The sequence below is a fragment of the Mirounga angustirostris genome, unplaced genomic scaffold, assembly GCF_029215605.1.
Source record: "Mirounga angustirostris isolate CCGP_5_RB_7025 unplaced genomic scaffold, mMirAng1.0.hap1 SCAF_1, whole genome shotgun sequence".
Taxonomy (NCBI): Eukaryota; Metazoa; Chordata; class Mammalia; order Carnivora; family Phocidae; genus Mirounga; species Mirounga angustirostris.
In genome coordinates, this window is record NW_026991709.1 from 205,524,860 (window position 1) to 205,544,007 (window position 19,148).

Genomic DNA, 19,148 nt, shown 5'->3' on the forward strand with positions numbered 1-19,148 from the left:
TACTCAGCCATCAGAAAGGATGAATACCTAAAATTTGCATCAACATGGATGGAACTGGAGAAGATTATGCTAAGTGAAATAAGTCAAGCAGAGAAAGACAATTATCATATGGTTTCACTTATAAGTGGAACATAAGATATAGCATGAAAGACGTTAGGCGAAGGAAGGGAAAATCAGAGGGGGAGATGAACCATGAGAGGCTATGGACTCTGGGAATCAAACCAAGAGTTTTAGAAGGGAGGGGGGTGGGGGAGTGGGTTAGCCTGGTGATGGGTATTAAGGAGGGCACGTATTGCATGGAGCACTGGGTGTTACATGCAAACAATGAATCATGGAACTCTACATCAAAAACTAATGATGTACTGTATGGTGACTAACATAATAATTATATATAGAGAGAGAGAGAGCACAAAGTATAAGGCATGACATATTCCAACTCTAATTCTTAATTAGTTCTCTGCCCACAATGCTTCTTGAAATTCCTTGTGTATGTGGAACATCTGGTATCTCTTGTTAAGCTGCAGATTCTGAGTGAGTAGCCATTGGGCCTTTACCTTTGCTTAGGAAGCAGGACTTGTGGAGCAATCTCATGGTACCCATGTTAAATACTCATTTCAAAAGACTTTGAAAATCCATAACTGAATAGGCTCATAATTCTTTATGCTACCTCCAAGCTCAACCCCATGGGATGGAAACCAAAAAGAAGAGGTACCTGTACTTGAAAGAGAGACATAAAGCAATCATTACTTAGAGAAGGCATGATTGTTTGCCAAGAAAGCTTCAGAGAATTCATTGGAAAATACTGACAGTCCAATCACATCCCAATAGCAAGGTCAAAGTTCAAGATGCATTGATTTTCCTATCAAAGGAAAAACAAATTTTAAAATGCAAAGAGCTGTTTGAACATAATAATAAAAATAATTTTTAAAAAATAAAATAAAATTTAAAACTAAAACTTCTACAGTACCTGAGAACAATCCTACAAGAAATGCATGAAGTTTCTCAAGGAGAAAATTGTCAAGTGTAACATAAGAAGAACTTATAACCTAGAGAAAGAGAGAGGTTGGTGGGGGTGAGGAAGTCTTAATATTATAAAGAAGCTATTATTTCCAAATTTATCTACACAGTCAATGCAATGATAATCTAAGTCCCAAGACATTTTTGTGAAATTTAGTAAACTAGCCATCAAGTGTATATAGAAGAAAAAAATGTGACCGAGGAGACAGTTCACTGAGATTACAGATCTCAGTTCACTTGAAGAGTAAGCGAACAAGTGCTCACAATGGCCCATTTCCTACTTTCTTCTTTTTCTTGACCAAACTTTAATGAGACCTCTCTCTTTCCTACATGCCCCTGAATTCTGCTTACCCTCAAGTTTGAGCAAGTACCAAAAAAGTGGAACATGCCTTCCCCATCAGCCTCTACTGGGAACTGGCTGACCACAGCAAGACCGTCTTTTTGTCACAACACACTGATAATTTCCCCTTCTTTCTCCAGCTTCCCCTCCAAAGATGCTGCTTATTTCTGTCAGCTTCCTCCTTTACCCTATGAAATAAAAATATTTTTCCATATGATTTTTTTTATTCTTATGTTAATCCCCATACATTACATCATTAGTTTTAGATGAAGTGTTCCATGATTCATTGTTTGTGCATAACGCCCAGTGCTCCATGCAGAATGTGCCCTCCTCAATACCCACCACCAGGCTAACCCATCCTCCCACCCCCCTCCCCTCTAGAACCCTCAGTTTGTTTTTCAGAGTCCATTGTCTCTCATGGTTCGTCTACCCCTCCGATTTCCCATGCTTCATTCTTCCCCTCCCTCTACCTTCTTCTTCTTTTTTTTTTTTTCTTAACATATATTGCATTATTTGTTTCAGAGGTACAGATCTGTGATTCAACAGTCTCACACAATTCACAGCGCTCACCAGAGCACATACCCTCCCCAATGTCTATCACCCAGTCACCCCATCCCTCCCACCCCACCCCCCACTCCAGTAACCCTCAGTTTGTTTCCTGCAATTAAGAATTCCTCATATCAGTGAGGTCATATGATACATGTCTTTCTCTGTTTGACTTATTTCACTCAACATAATACCCTCCAATTCCATCCACGTCGTTGCAAATGGCAAGATCTCATTCCTTTTGATGGCTGCATAATATTCCATTGTATATATATACCACCACTTCTTTATCCGTTCATCTGTCGATGGACATCTTGGCTCTTTCCACAGTTTAGCTATTGTGGACATTGCTGCTATAAACACCAGGGTGCACGTACCATTTCGGATCCCTACTTTTGTATCTTTGGGGTAAATACCCAGTAGTGCAATTGCTGGATCATAGGGTAGCTCTATTTTCAACATTTTGAGGAACCTCCATACTGTTTTCCAGAGTGGCTGCACCAGCTTGCATTCCCACCAACAGTGTAGGAGGGTTCCCCTTTCTCCGCATCCCCGCCAACATCTGTCGTTTCCTGACTTGTTAATTTTAGCCATTCTGACTGGTGTGAGGTGGTATCTCATTGAGGTTTTGATTTGGATTTCCCTGATGCTGAGTGATATTGAGCACTTTTTCATGTGTCTGTTGGCCATTTGGATGTCTTCTTTGGAAAAATGTCTGTTCATGTCTTCTGCCCATTCTTGACTGGATTCTTTGTTCTTTGGGTGTTGAGTTTGATGAGTTCTTTATAGATTTTGGATACTAGCCCTTTATCTGATAAGTCATTTGCAAATATCTTCTCCCATTCTGTCGGTTGTCTTTTGGTTCTGTTGACTGTTTCCTTTGCTTTGCAAAAGCTTTTTATCTTGATGAAGTCCCAATAGTTCATTTTTGCCCTTGCTTCCCTTGCCTTTGGCGATATTTCTAGGAAGAAGTTGCTGCGGCTGAGGTCAAAGAGGTTGCTGCCTGTGTTCTCCTTTAGGATTTGGATGGACTCCTGTCTCACATTGAGGTCTTTCAACCATTTGGAGTCTATTTTTGTGTGTGGTGTAAGGAAATGGTCCAGTTTCATTCTTCTGCATGTGGCTATCCAATTTTCCCAACACCATTTGTTGAAGAGACTGTATTTGTTCCATTGGACATTCTTTCCTGCTTTGTCGAAGATTAGTTGACCATAGAGTTGAGGGTCCATTTCTGGGCTCTCTATTCTGTTCCATTGATCTATGTGTCTGTTTTGGTGCCAGTACCATGCTGTCTTGATGATGACAGCTTTGTAATAGAGCTGGAAGTCCGGAATTGTGATGCCACCAGCTTTGCTTTTCTTTTTCAACATTCCTCTGGCTATGCAGGGTCTTTTCTGGTTCCATACAAATTTTAGGATTATTTGTTCCATTTCTTTGAAAAAAGTGGATGGTATTTTGATGGGGATTGCATTGAATGTGTAGATTGCTCTAGGTAGCATTGACATCTTCACAATATTTGTTCTTCCAATCCATGAGCATGGAATATTTTTCCATTTCTTTGTGTCTTCCTCAATTTCTTTCAGGAGTATTTTATAGTTTTCTGAGTACAGATCCTTTGTCTCTTTGGTTAGATTTATTCCTAGGTATCTTATGGTTTTGGGTGCCATTGTAAATGGGATCGACTCCTTAATTGCTCTTTCTTCTGTCTTGTTGTTGGTGTATAGGAATGCCACTGACTTCTGTGCATTGATTTTATATCCTGCCACTTTACTGAATTCCTGTATGAGTTCTAGCAGTTTTGGGGTGGAGTCTTTTGGGTTTTCCACATAAAGTATCATATCATCTGCAAAGAGTGAGAGTTTGACTTCTTCTTTGCCAATTTGGATGCCTTTGATTTCTTTTGTTGTCTGCTGTGGCTAGGACTTCCAATACTATGTTGAATAGCAGTGGTGATAGTGGACATCCCTGCCGTGTTCCTGACCTTAGGGGGAAAGCTCGCAGTTTTTCCCCATTGAGAATGATATTCACTGTAGGTTTTTCATAGATGGCTTTTATGATATTGAGGTATGTACCCTCGATCCCTATACTCTCAAGAGTTTTGATCAAGAAAGGATGCTGTACTTTGTCAAAAGCTTTTTCTGCATCTATTGAGAGGATCATATAGTTCTTGTTCTTTCTTTTGTTAATGTATTGTATCACGTTGATTGATTTGCGGATGTTGAACCAACCTTGCATCCCAGGGATAAATCCCACTTGGTCGTGGTGAATAATCCTTTCAATGTACTGTTGGATCCTATTGGCTAGTATTTTGGTGAGAATTTTTGCATCCATGTTCATCAGGGATATTGGTCTGTAATTCTCCTTTTTGATGGGGTCTTTGTCTGGTTTGGGGATCAAGGTGATGCTGGCCTCATAAAATGAGTTTGGAAGTTTTCCTTCCATTTCTATTTTTTGGAACAGTTTCAGAAGAATAGGTGTTAATTCTTCTTGAAATGTTTGGTAGAATTCCCCTGGGAAGCCATCTGGCCCTGGGCTTTTGTTTGTTAGGAGATTTTTGATGACTGCTTCAATTTCCTTAGTGGTTATAGGTCTGTTCAGGTTTTCTATTTCTTCCTGGTTCAGTTTTGGTAGTTGATACATCTCTAGGAATGCATCCATTGCTCCCAGGTTATCTAATTTGGTGGCATAGAGTTGCTCATAATATGTTCTTATCATTGTTTGTATTTCTTTGGTGTTGGTTGTGATCTCTCCTCTTTCATTCATGATTTTGTTGATTTGGGTCATTTCTCTTCTCTTTTGGATAAGTCTGGCCAGGGGTTTATCAATCTTGTTAATTCTTTCAAAGAACCAGCTCCTAGTTTCGTTGATCTGTTCTACTGTTCTTTTAGTTTCTATTTCATTGATTTCTGCTCTGATCTTTATTCTTTCTCTTCTCCTGCTGGGTTTAGGCTTTATTTGCTGTTCTTTCTCCAGCTCCTTTAGGTGTAGGGTTAGGTTGTGTACTTGAGACCTTTCTTGTTTCTTGAGAAAGGCTTGTATTGCTATATACTTTCCTCTTAGGACTGCCTTTGCTGCATCCCAAAGATTTTGAACAGTTGTGTTTTCATTTTCATTGGTTTCCATGTATTTTTTTAATTCTTCTTTAATTTTCTGGTTGACCCATTCATTCTTCAGTAGGATGCTCTTTAGCCTCCATGTATTTGAGTTCTTTCCGACTTTCCTCTTGTGATTGAGTTCTAGTTTCAAAGCATTGTGGTCTGAAAATAGGCAGGGAATGATCCCAATCTTTTGGTACCGGATGAGACCTGATTTATGACCTAGGATGTGATCTATTCTGCACAATGTTCCATGGGCACTAGAGAAGAATGTGTATTGTGTTGATTTGGGATGGAATGTTCTGAATATGTCTGTGAAGTCCATTTGGTCCAGTGTGTCATTTAAAGTCTTTATTTCCTTGTTGATCTTTTGCTTAGACGATCTGTCCATTTCAGTGAGGGGGGGGCGTTATAATACAATACTATTATTGTATTGTTGTCGATGTGTTTCTTTGCTTTTGTTATTAATTGCCTCATATAATTGGCTGCTCCCATGTTAGGGGCATAGATATTTACAATTGTTAGATCTTCTTGTTGGATAGATCCTTTAAGTAGGATATAATGTCCTTCCTCATCTCTTATTACAGTCTTTAGTTTAAAATCTAATTTGTCTGATATAAGGATTGCCACCCCAGCTTTCTTTTGGTGTCCATTAGCATGGTAAATGGTTTTCCACCCCCTCACTTTCAATCTGGGGGTGTCTTTGGGTCTAAAATGAGTCTCTTGCAGACAGCATATCAATGGGTCTTGTTTTTTAATCCAGTCTGATAGCCTGTGTCTTTTGATTGGGGCATTGAGCCCATTTACATTCAGGGTAACTATTGAAAGATAGGAATTTAGTGCCATTGTATTGCCTGTAAGGTGACTGTTACCGTATGTTGTCTGTGTTCCTTTCTGGTCTATGTTGCTTTTAGGCTCTCTCTTTGCTTAGAGGACCCCTTTCAAGATTTCCTGTAGGCCTGATTTTGCGTTTGCAAATTCCTTTAGTTTTTGTTTGTCCTGAAAGCTTTTTATCTCTCCTTCAATTTTCAATGACAGCCTAGCTCGATACAGTATTCTTGGCTGCATATTTTTCTCATTTAGGGCTCTCAATATATCCTGCCAGTCCTTTCTGGCCTGCCAGGTCTCTGTGGATAGGTCTGTTGCCAATCTAATGTTTCTACCATTGTACGTTACATATCTCTTCTCCCGAGCTGCCTTCAGGATTTTCTCTTTGTCTATGAGACTCATAAGTTTTACTATTAGATGTTGGGGTATTGACCTATTTTTATTGATTTTGAGAGGGGTTCTCTGTGCTTCCTGGATTTTCATGCCTGTTTTCTTCCCCAAATTATGTAAGTTCTCTGCTATAATTTGCTCCATTATACCTTCTGCCCCCCTCTCTCGTTCTTCTTCTTCTGGGATCCCAATTATTCTAATGTTGTTTTGTCTTATGGTATCGCTTATCTCTCAAATTCTGCCCTTGTGATCCAGTAGTTGTTTATCTCTCTTTTTCTCAGCTTCTTTATTTTCCATCATTTCATCTTCTATATTACTGATTCTCTCTTCTGCCTCATTTATTCTAGCACTTAGCGCCCCCATTTTTTAGTGCACCTCATTAATAGCCTTTTTGATTTCTACTTGGTTAGATTTTAGCTCTTTTACTTCTCCAGAAAGGGTTTCTCTAATAACTTCCATATTTTTTTCAAGCCCAGCTAGTATCTTTAAAGTGATGATTCTGAACTCTAGATCTGACATCGTACTAATGTCCGTATTGAGTAGGTCCCTGGCAGTCGGTACTACCTCTTGTTCTTTTTGTTGAGGTGATTTTTTCCGTCTTGTCATTTTGTGCAGAGGAGAATAGATTAATGAGAGAACAAAATGCTAGCAGAGTAACCACGTCCCCAGAAAATATACTCTAAACAAATCAGAAAAGACCTGAAGCAGTGGAAAAAGAAATGGAAAGAGAGAAAAAAGAAAAGAAAAAAAAGAAAAAGATAAAGATAAAAACAAACAAAACAAAACAAAACAACAACAATAAACCAGAATGTATCAAACATGATCAGGCTGGTATATAGATCAGTGCCACACACTAGATTTGGGGTGTATTTTGGTCTTTTAGAAGAAAGTGCCTCCCAAAATTTAAAGAAAGAAAAACTTATATATGTACAAAAATAAGGGTTGACATGATGAAGGGATGGAATATGACTGTAAAGATGGAAATTATTAAAAAATTTTATAAAAGGAATTGATAAGAAGTTGTTTGAAAAAAGAAAGAAGAGGAATTTAAAAAAGAAAAAAAAAAGGGAGAGAATGTGATCAGGCACGGGAATAGAAAAACCATATACTAGAGATTTAGGGTATATTTTAATCTGTTAGAAGAAACTATCTCAGAATTTTAAAGAGAGAACAACTTATATATATATGCCAAAAATACAGGTAACTACTATGAAGGGATAGAATATGAGTCTAAAAATGAAAAATAAAAATGTGGTTTTTTTTTCAAAAAGGGATTGATAAGATGTTGGTTGAAAATGGGAAAAAGAAAAATTCAAAAAAAAGAGAAAAAAAGACAGTTAAAAAAATTAACTTTGAAAGACTAAAGAATCATGGTAAAAAAGCCATGAATTCTATGTGCATTATTCCCCTAGCGCTGGAGTTCTACCGTTCTCATTGATCGGTAAACTTGGTCTTGGCTGGCTGTTCTCGCTGATTTTCTGGGGAGGGGCCTGTTGCCGTGGTTTCCAAATGTCTCTGCCGGAGGCGGAATTGCCCCGCCCTTGCCCCCTCCCGGCTAAGTAACCTGCTCGGGTTTGCTCTCCGGGGCTTTTGTTCCCTGCGAGCTTTCCGTACAGCTTTGGAGGCAGAGAGTGAAAATGGCAGCCTCCCAATCTCTGCCCCAGAGGAGCCGAGAACTCGGGGCCCCACTCCTCAGTGAGCCCCCAGAGAAAAGCCGTCAGTCACTCCCGTCTCCCCGGTCTCCGGCTCCACTCCGTGCTCACCCAGCCTGTGACCGCGCGTTTCTATCTCTGGCACCCGACCCCGGGTGGAGTCTCCAAACCCAGCAGATCCCTGCAGTGTGCTCCTGCACCTCTCCTCCCGGGGGGAAGAAGGTGAGTCTCCCCGGATCTGCCGCTTGTTGGGTCCCCGCTGGAGGAGCAGGGGCCCGACTGTGCCGCGGATCACGGTTTATGGCGACCCCGAGCTGAGAGCCCGTGCCTGGGCTCCGCCTCTGCAGCTGGCTTCCCTGCTCCGTTACCTGGGAGCTCTGCCGCACTCAGGCACCCCCGGTCTTTCTGTGACCCCGAGGGTCCTGAGACCACACTGTCCCAGAGGGTTCCACCCCCCGCTTAGCCACCAGAGGACGTCCCTCAGTGGAGCAGACTTTAAAAGTTCCGATTTTGTGCTCCGCGGCTCTATCACTTGCTAGAAGCGGCTGACGGAGGCCCCTCCCCCGCCGTCTATCCTCCCGAATATCGCCTCGGATTCACTTCTCCGCACGTCCTACCTTCCAGAAAGTGGTCGCTTTTCTGATGAGAGAGTTGTTGCTCTTCTTTTCTTCGATCTCCTGTTGAGTTTGTAGGTGTTCAGAATGGTTTGATCCCTATCCAGCTGAATTCCTGAGAGGAGACGAAATCCAGGTCTCCTACTCCTCCGCCATCTTGTTCCGCCTTTCCATATGATTTTGAGATGCTCATGGGTTTCTGAGATCAGAACTTTCTCCCTGCTGCAATAGTCCTTCTAAGTAATGTGTCTCTTTATTCAAGCCTAGATTTAAATTTATTTGACATAAAATGCCGGGATTTGCCTCATAACATCTATAAAAACAAAACCATGACATTTCTTAATGTGTGTTTTCCATGAGTAGAAAATGAGTCAATGAAATCAAATAAAGGATACGTCATGTATAGCAATGTAACGATCCATAAAAATGACATTTCAAGGGTGCCTGGGTGGCTCAGTTGGTTAAGCAACTGCCTTCGGCTCAGGTCATGATCCTGGAGTCCCGGGATCAAGTCCCGCATCGGGCTCCCTGCTCAGCGAGGAGCCTGCTTCTCCCTCTGACCCTCCCCCCTCTCATTTACTCTCTCTCATTCTCACTCTCTCAAATAAATAAATAAATCTTTAAAAAAAATGACATTTCAAATCAGTGTGTGAAACATTACATGTGAAGTCAGGGAAGTCACAGATTTTTCTCAACAAATGATGTCAGGACAACAGGCTATTCATTTAGGACAAATTATTTACTGGACAAAATCTAGGTATATTAAAATCTACCAAAATTATTAGAACATTAGAAAATCAAGGGCATTGTCCTAGGCAAGATTAAAGAAAAATTCATATAGTCAATAATTGAAAACCTGGACCAAAATGAAATTGTAAGTTTATGGTGGTGACAGCACACTCAATTTCCTCTTTATTACAACTGTAATAGGATTGATATTTACCCTGTTTTTTATCAGTGTGAGTGTGGATATGCAGAATCATCAAGCGACATGGGTTTTCCAAGATACCCCTGCCATGGTGGCCCAAAACGGTACAATGAACAGGGTGTGCAAGTCGTCCAGGATGCAGTACAGCAGGTGACTATTTGACTGGTGCATCCTCAGTGTCTGTCCTGCCTGCCAACTTGTTTAGAGAGTCCCATCCCTGGGGGCAGTCATGAACTAGGCCAGTCTATTAGTGGTCAGATTCCAGTTTGGAAGGGGCAGCTGGATTGTATCTGGTTAATAATGCATGTGGTCTTCGGGTTCCTGGGGTTCCTGTTAAGGATGAGACAAGGGTTGAATCAAGAGGAACTATGACTAGTGACTATGGGCACCTGGCTCGCTCAGTCGGTCAAGCATGTGACACTTGATCTTGGGGTGGTCACTTCAAGCACCACATTGGGTATAGAGGTTACTTTAAAAATACATTTTTTAAAGAGGAATGCAAGAACAAATATTGTGAAGATGTCAATGCTACCTACAGCAATCTACACATTTAATGCAATGCCTATCAAAATACCATCAACTTTTTTCAAAGAAATGGAACAAATAATCCTAAAATTTGTATGGAACCAGAAAAGACCCCACATAGCCAGAGGAATGTTGAAAAAGAAAAGCAAAGCTGGTGGCATCACAATTCCGGACTTCCAGCTCTATTACAAAGCTGTCATCATCAAGACAGTATGGTACTGGCAAAAAACAGACACAGAGATCAATGGAACAGAATAGAGAGCCCAGAAATGGACCCTCAACTCTATGGTCAACTCATCTTTGACAAAGCAGGAAAGAATGTCCAATGGAACAAAGACAGTCTCTTCAACAAATGGTGTTGGGAAAATTGGATAGCCACATGCAGAAGAATGAAACTGGACCATTTCCTTACACCACACACAAAAATAGACTCCAAATGGTTGAAAGACCTCAATGTGAGACAGGAGTCCATCAACATCCTAGAGGAGAACACAGGCAGCAACCTCTTTGACCTCAGCCGCAGCAACTTCTTCCTAGAAACATCGCCAAAGGCAAGGGAAGCAAGAGCAAAAATGAACTATTGGGACCTCATCAAGATAAAAAGCTTTTGCAAAGCAAAGGAAACAGTCAACAAAACCAAAAGACCACCGACAGAATGGGAGAAGATATTTGCAAATGACATACCAGATAAAGGGCTAGTATCCAAAATCTATAAAGAACTTCTGAAACTCAACACCCAAAGAACAAATGATCCAATCCAGAAATGGGCAGAAGACATGAACAGACATTTTTCCAAAGAAGACATCCAAATGGCCAACAGACACATGAAAAAGTGCTCAACATCGCTCGGCATCAGGGAAATCCAAATCAAAACCTCAATGAGATACCACCTCACACCAGTCAGAATGGCTAAAATTAACAAGTCAGAAAATGACAGATGTTGGCGGGGATGCGGAGAAAGGGGAACCCTCCTACACTGTTGGTGGGAATGCAAGCTGGTGCAGCCACTCTGGAAACAGTATGGAGGTTCCTCAAAAAGTTGAAAATAGAGCTACCCTATGACCCAGCAATTGCACTGCTGATTATTTACCCCAAAGATACAAATGTAGTTATCCAAAGGGGTAGATGCACCCCAATGTTTATTGCAGCAATGTCCACCATAGCCAAACTATGGAAAAAGCCAAGATGTCCATCAACAGATGAGTGGATAAAGAAGAGGTGGTATATATATACAATGGAATATTATGCAGCCATCAAAAAAAACTGAAATCTTGCCATTTGCGATGGCGTGGATGGAACTAGAGGGTATTATGCTAAGCGAAATAAGTCAATCAGAGAACGACAAGTATCATATGATCTCACTGATGTGAGGAATTCTTAATCTCAGGAAACAAACTGAGGGTTGGTAGAGTGGTGGGGGGTGGGAGGGATGGGGTGGCTAGGTGATGGACATTGGGGAGGGTGTGGGCTATGGTGAGCGTTGTGAATTGTGTAGGACTGTTGAATCACATAACAAATAATACATTATATGTTTAAAAAAAAAGATAGTAGGAAGGGAAAAATGAAGCGGGGGGCAATCAGAGTGGGAGAGGAACCATGAAAGACTATGGACTCTGAGGGGCACCTGGGTGGCTCAGATGGTTAAGCATCTGCCTTCAGCTCAGGTCATGATCTCCAGGTCCTGGGATCGAGCCCCACGTCGGGCTCCCTGCTCAGCAGGGAGTCTGCTTCTTCCTCTTCCTCTGCCTCTCCCCACTGCTCCTGCTCTCTCTCTGTCTCAAATGAATAAATAAAAAATTATTTAAAAAAAAAGACTATGGACTCTGAGAAACAAACTGAGGGTTCTAGAGGGGAGGTGGGGGGGGGATGGGTTAGCCTGGTGATAGGTATTAAAGACGGCATGTATTGAATGGAACACTGGGTGTTATAAGCAAACAATGAATCATGGAACACTACATCAAAAATTAATGATGTAATGTATAGTGATTAACATAACATAATAAAATAAAATTTGTAAAAAAGAGGAATACAACTATGATTTGTGAGCATATTTTAATTAAAATTTTGCACTTGGAGAAACTTGGCCTTATTTCCTCTGTTAAACCTCATTTGGTGCTGTTGGATTTGTTGTTCTTTATTCTTTTACCCCTCTGAAAATGGATGCTCTTGCTCTAAGATAATATTTATCTCTTGACTTTTCAAACTAGGAAGTTTCAGTATTCCCTTATTGACCAGAATAACCTTAGATGCCTAAAATTGTTGGTAGTGTCCCTTCCAATTTAGCTGCCCCTCAAATTCAAGTGAATATTTTCCCTTCTTCCTTTACCCTTCTCCAAAAATAAAGCAGGTGACAAAGTTTCCTGGGGGGAAAAATGTTTATGTTGACAAAAACACCATATTCAGAGTCTGAATGCATGTGATACAATAAAAAATTTTGCATTGTTTAACAAAAGATATCTAGATATAGATACATACATACACACATATGTATTCTTAATGCCTTAAAGTCAGTAACAAAAATATGGTGAATAAAATAAAGTGTGCAAGGGGCACCTGGGTGGCTCAATCGTTAAGCAGCTGCCTTCGGCTCAGGTTATGATCCCAGGGTCCTGGGATCGAGCCCCGCATCGGGCTCCCTGCTCAGAGGGAAGTCTGCTTCTCCCTCTCCCATTCCCCCTGCTTGTGTTCCCTCTCTCGCTGTGTCTCTCTCTCTGTCAAATAAATAAAATCTTTTAAAAAAATAAAAATAAAAAAAATAAAGTGTGCAAAAGATAGGAGTATATAATTCACAGAGACCACCATGAAAATACAAGAACATATGAAAATTGCAACAACACTGTTAATGAGATACTAATTCATATATTAAGATAAATAGTTTACCCATCAAATTGGGGGGGAGATGAAAACATTTGATAATGTATAATTTTAAGATTCCAAGACATCTGTAAACCCTAAGCCTCCTAATAGTTAAATAGAAACTTAGAATTGTAAAGTTGGAATGTCCTTTACAGATCATCTAGACTGGCTGTGTCATCCTATCAATAAAAAAAAAAAAACCTGTGCATCCTTCAGAGAGACTGGCTTATATTCTTGAAGTATTTGATATTTTTCCTGTCCATGAATATATAATGAACATGTCTTCCTGACAATTTTAAGTTCCTGTGTCTTTCTTCTATCAATTTCCTTCTAAACGAGATAAATGATTAACCAGAGCCTAAGGGTCACTTAAGCCACAGATCAACAAAATTTCTCATGTTAAAAATGAAAAATTAAAAAATGATATTATAGCAGTAGTGTTGATTGCATGTGGAAAATTGATCCTCTCCTATGGCACCTGGGTAATTTGATACAATCTCATTACATAGAAAAGTTGCAGAATTTATTACAACATAAAATATATATGTTCTGTAACCCAGTACATAAACCACCTAGTCTAAGCAAATTTAAAAATGTTCTCCTTATGGTATTTTTGAGACTTTCACTACAGCATTATTGTAGCAATGGGAAACAGGAGGCCATATAAACGTGCATTTAAAAGGAGAAATGCAAAATATATTCTGTAATCTACATATATACAACAACAGCCAAAAAGAAAGATGTGGATCTATAAACAGTGACATGCAAAACCTCTCCAAACATTTTTGATTAAAGAATAAGTTGAAAACAAAGTACATAGTAGGAAAAACTTTATTTTAAAAACAACCACAGCTGAATTATATATAAGCATTTTATACAAAACAAAAACACCACTCTAAAAGATAGAGGGAAGGAAGATACAACAGGACCTTGGGACCCAAAACACTATGCAATGGCGAGTCCCATGAGCTTTTGTTTGGCCTCATGTATCCCAGGCTTGGAATTAAAGAGGCTGGCAGCCCAGAAATGCCAACAGGTGCAGACAACAAAAAATGTCCCCAAGAAAAGCCAGTTCTCCCTATCCAAAGGACCAGGAAAGGGAACACCTGGCAAAACAAAATATTTCAGCAGTAACTTCCCTATTCCAACCAAACAACAGAGAAAAACTGTCCCCACAATTATTTTCATCAGCAAAGGTCAAGTCTGGAAGCCCAGACCTCTACCCTTGCCCAGCTATGATGGAGCATTCCCTCCCACCCGCTGGGGTTGTGGCTGAGAAGGAGCTGGGACTTTCATGGTGTCAGTAGAGGCCCTGTGAGGAGCAGTAACAAGGCATCCCTTCAATCCCACATCAGGTATCCTCCCACACAGGAGTGTCAGCAGGCCCAAGAGGAAAGTCTGCATTCCCACCCTCACTTGCCAGTAACAACATGGCCACTCCTCCCCCCACTCCCAGCATGGTGTCAGAAGAGTCTGCCAAAACAGAAGATCCTAATAAAATCCAGTTTCAAAACACAATACCATAAAGACCAAGACTACAATTTAAAAAATCATTGTCATACCAAGAACCAGGAAAACCTCAACTTGAGATGACACAAATGTTAGAATTATGACAAATATTTTACAGCAACCATCATAAAAAAATGCTCTAGAGACTGTGGACTCTGAGAAACAAACTGAGGGTTCTAGAGGGGAGAGGGTTGGGGGGATGGGTTAGTCAGGTGATGGGTATTAAAGAGGACACGTATTGAATGGAGCACTGGGTGTTATATGCAAACAATGAATCATGGAACACTACATCAAAAAAAATAAGTTAGGGGCGCCTTGGTGGCTCAGTCGTTAAGCGTCTGCCTTCGGCTCAGGTCATGATCCCAGGGTCTTGAGATCGAGCCCTGCATCGGGCTCCCTGCTCCGCGGGAAGCCTGCTTCTCCCTCTCCCACTCCCCCTGCTTGTGTTCCCTCTCTCGCTGTGTCTCTCTCTGTCAAATAAATACATAAAATCTAAAAAAAAAAGTTAAAAAAATGTTCTAATGAGCAATTACAAGCAAACTTTTCTGAAACAAATGAAAAAATAGAAAGTCTTAGCAAAGAAACAGAGAACTTCGATAAGAAGCAGATGATTACAAAGACCTAATGGAAATTTTAGACCTGAGAAAATACAAAAAGTGAAAACTCTATTGGATGGGCTTACTAGCAGAATGGGGACAAAAGAAGGAAAAAATCAGTGAACCTGAAGACAAAACAATATAATTTATGCAATCTGAATAAGACAGACAAAATAAACTACAAAAAAAATTATAAGCATCTCAGGGACCTATGGGACTATAAAAAATATCTAATATTTCTGCAATTGAATTCCATGAGAAACTCTTAACTCTAGGAAACAAACAGGGTTGCTGGAGGAGAGGTCGGGGGGGATAGGGCAACTGTGTGATGAGCACCACATGTTATATGCAACTGATAAGTTATTGAACTCTACATCTGAAACTAATGATGTACTATATGTTGGCTAATTGAATTTAAATTTAAAAAATGAATTCCAGAGGGAGAGAATATGGAACTGAAAAACTATTCAGAGGGAAAAAAATGGTTAAAATTTCTCAAATTTCCAAAAGACAAAGACATATAGATTCAAGAAGCTGAGGAAACTCCAAACAGAATCAACTTAAGCAAATTAGGGCCAAGAAACATCACAATCAAACTTTTGATATGTAAAGACAAAGAAAAAAATCTTGAAAGCAATGAGAGATTATGATACCTCATCCCTAAGGGAACAAACATTTCAGATATCAGCTCATTTCTCATCAGAAATCATGGATGCCAGTGGAATGTAGCACAACATTTTTCATGGTGTGGATGAATGGATAAAGAAAATGTGGTGTCTATATATATAATGGAATTTTATATATATATGAATATTATTCAGCCAGTTACAAAATAAATAAGTCATGGGGATATAAAGTACAGCATGGTAACTACAATTAATAATATATTGCATATTTGAAAGTTGCTAAGAGAATAGGTCTTAAAAGTTCTCATCACACACACAAAATTTGCAACTATGTATGGTAATGGATGTCAAGTAGATTTATTGTGGTGATTATTTCACAATATATACAAATATCAAATCATTATGTTATATACCTAAAACTAATATAATGATGTATGGCATTTATACCTCAATAAAATTGTCTTTTAGGGGCGCCTGTGTGACTCAGTTAAGTGTCCAACTCTTGATTTCTGCTCAGGCTATGATCTTGGGGTTTTGGAATCCAGTCCTATGTGGGGGGTTCTGTGCTCAGCAGCGGATCTGTTTGAGATTCTCTCCCTCCTTCTCCCTCTACCCTTCCCCCCACTCACACTCTCTCTCTCTCTTTCTCTCTCTCTCTCTCTCTCACTCACTCTCTCTTTCTCTAAAATAAATAAGCACTGGGTGCTATACACAACTAATATATCATTGAACATTATATCAAAAACTAATGATGTACTATATGTTGGCTAATTGAATTTAAATTAAATAAATAAATAAAATCTTTTTTAAAAATTGTCTTTTAACAGATACTAAATAGTTAATTCTGTTGACTCTGATCCAAGGTCTTCATGAGGTAGAAAGACCAGCAAATTCTTCATGTTGGGAAGTTCTTATAATACACGGGATTACATCTTCCTATACCACAAAGATTTAAAAACCACCTTCAAGGAAGCTTTCAGTACAAACACCAGTAATGCTATGCAAATACTTAAAAAATAGAAGGGAAGTTTCTGAGAAGTTAATCACAAGACAGATTCTCTGGAAAGAAAGGATCCAGACCAGTGGTTTCCTATGGCAGTTCCTCTGGAGCCCAAGTCAGATTTAAAACAGGAAGTCTTTGTAACACACACAGACCCAGACCAGACGTCCTCTATGCCTGGGCTCACTGGTGGTCTGCATCATGAGAAACAGAAATCTACTGCTGCCAGGTAGGTAGAATTATAACAATAATGACAGATAACTAAAGCTATCTGGGAACTCTCTATCCAGTTAGAAAATATTCTGTGTTCTTGATAATCTGTTTGTTTTCCCACTTTTTCTATAAAGGACAAAGGGAATAGATTTTAAGAAGGATGTTGGATCATTTATATTAAGTCTCAAAGGAGAAAATCAGTAAAACTTACTCCTGGAGCCAATCTCATTTTACCACCTATATTGGTCCAGTTTCTCCAGAGAAACAGAACAGTATAATGTGTGTGTGTGTGTGTGTCTGTGTGTCTGTGTGTCTGTCTGTCTGTGTGTATGAGAGAGAGAGGGTGAGGGAGAGAGAGAAAGAGAGAGATTCATTCATTTTAGGGAATTGGTTCATGAGATTGTGGAAGTTGGGAAATTGATATTCTGCAGGGCAGGCCAGCAGGCTGACTTGATGTTACATCTCAAGTCTGAAGTCATTCTGGAAGCAGAATTCCCTCCTCCTCAGAGGAGGTCAGTCTTTTTTTTCCCCCCAAGGTCTTCAACTGATTAGAGGAGGCCCACCCACATTATGGAGGGTAATCAGCTTTACTCAGAGTCTACTGATTTAATTGTTAATCTCATCTAAAAAGCACCTGCACAGCAATATCTAGATTAGTGTTTGACCAAATATCTGGGTGCTGTGGCCCAGCCAAACTGATACATGAAATTAACCCTCATACCACCTGTGCTCGCTTCGGCAGCACATATACTAACCCTCATACCACCTATACTATTTTTTTCACAAGGGAACATAACCAAATTCTCTGAAAACTCTAATGAGCTAAGAAGAACATCATCCTTTAGTCCATAGGCTTTGTGTGGGTCATGGAATGGTTGAAAGGGCAATAACTGCATAATAGCAGGGACAGCTTAATGCTGATTAGTCTTTCTTTCCCTCAATGCTTAGGATAATACCTGTTAGATAACAAGTTAAGTGTTTCAGTTGTCCTCATTGGTTGTAATTTTTTCCCCTGGTTGTTGTGAAAATAGTCAAATTTCTTATCATCTGATGTGCAGAACATGATTATTTTTCATGCTGGGCACATTTTAGGAAAATCCTATAAAGGTACTGAGATATGGAAAGACTTCTATAAACTTCATTGCCTCCCATGAATGGAATGACAGACTCTAACAGGTGGCCAGGTGATTGCCTGTAGGGTAGATTCCTTCACACCTGCAGTGGTTTTCATACAAGTAACCCTGCCCAGTGACCCATCACTCAGGACCAGACTGGGAGATAAATGGAAATGCTGTGTCCTCAGTGCACTGTAGGATGGCCAGGAGCTCACTTGAAAGGAACCATAGAAGCCATGGGTGCTGCACCTGGAGCGGCCACTTAACCAGGAGATGGTGGCTCAAACCGCCAGGGTGATAGTTCTCACCCCTCACCTGTCATCAGCTCCCCCTCTCGTGATTCCATGGCTCCCTGCACGACCAATACCACTGTGAGCTGGGACTCAGACTTGGGGCTGGCTGACTCCCAAACCCATGCTCTTCTTGTGTGCCCCAAAACATGTGGGTTAAACAGAGGGGAGTGATCCTGGAAGAGAAATCCTCAAGGTAGATTTCTGCCATTGCCAGAGAACAAAGGACCTGGCTGTGGACAGAGCACACACCCATCTGTGGACTTTGTGCTTTAAGATTTACCCCCTCCATCAGGAGAGGCTGGAATTTCTAAATCGTGTCCCTGACATCAGTTGTCTGTGTATATTCTGTCCCCTTACCTGTAACACTGAGGTTCCATGAGGGTGGTGTCCGTTAGTGACTAACTTCTCAGGGAGTCCAGGAAGAGGGAGGGAATAGGACTGGTCCTCAATTCTACATAAAGTACAAGAGCCTTGTGGATGCTGCTGGAAAGCTGTGGGCTGCAGGGTCAGAGCCACCTCCCCAGGAGGCAATGACCATGCCACCAGGAATTGAAACTGGAGCTCCACTCTCCTTTCTTTGTTCTCTCACTGTTTTTTCTGCCCCAGGACTCTTGATGCTGCTGCTGTTGACATGGGGAGCTTCAGTCCAGAACAGTAGAGGTGAGTCTGCCCAGACTTAGTGACATAAGCTAAGGAGAGCATGCTAGGGTCTGGGTTCTGCACCAAGGGGGAAAGGAGGCTTATTCTCCAAGTGAAGCTCCAAGATAGTCTTCTGGAGATAATAGAAACTGTTTCTTCCTCCATAAATGTCCAGTCTTCTGTCCTTTCCTCTTCTGATGGCAGCCATCCATCCCCTACCTTCCCCTGCTCTACTCATGGACCCTTAGCTGGCAGCTGGCTTCATCCATTCCTCGAAACTTCTGGCTATGGTCTCCATCCCCACTGCTAGTTCCCCCACACCTGTCCTCACTGGTGACCTCTGAACTCTCCATGGGTCAATGCCAT

General features: G+C 40.6%; 1 protein-coding gene across 1 annotated transcript in view; it reads left to right on the forward strand.

Annotated features, from left to right (window-relative positions):
• The first annotated feature begins 16,607 nt into the window (after positions 1-16,607).
• The window catches only part of LOC123841066 (adhesion G protein-coupled receptor E2-like), a 44,378-nt gene continuing 41,837 nt past the window's right edge, over positions 16,608-19,148 (forward strand). Inside the window, exons 1-2 of the mRNA XM_064598513.1 lie at positions 16,608-16,751; positions 18,750-18,803. Of these exons, the coding sequence (XP_064454583.1) occupies positions 16,724-16,751; positions 18,750-18,803 (82 nt within the window). The 5' untranslated portion in view covers positions 16,608-16,723. The remainder of the gene's footprint in view (positions 16,752-18,749; positions 18,804-19,148) is intronic.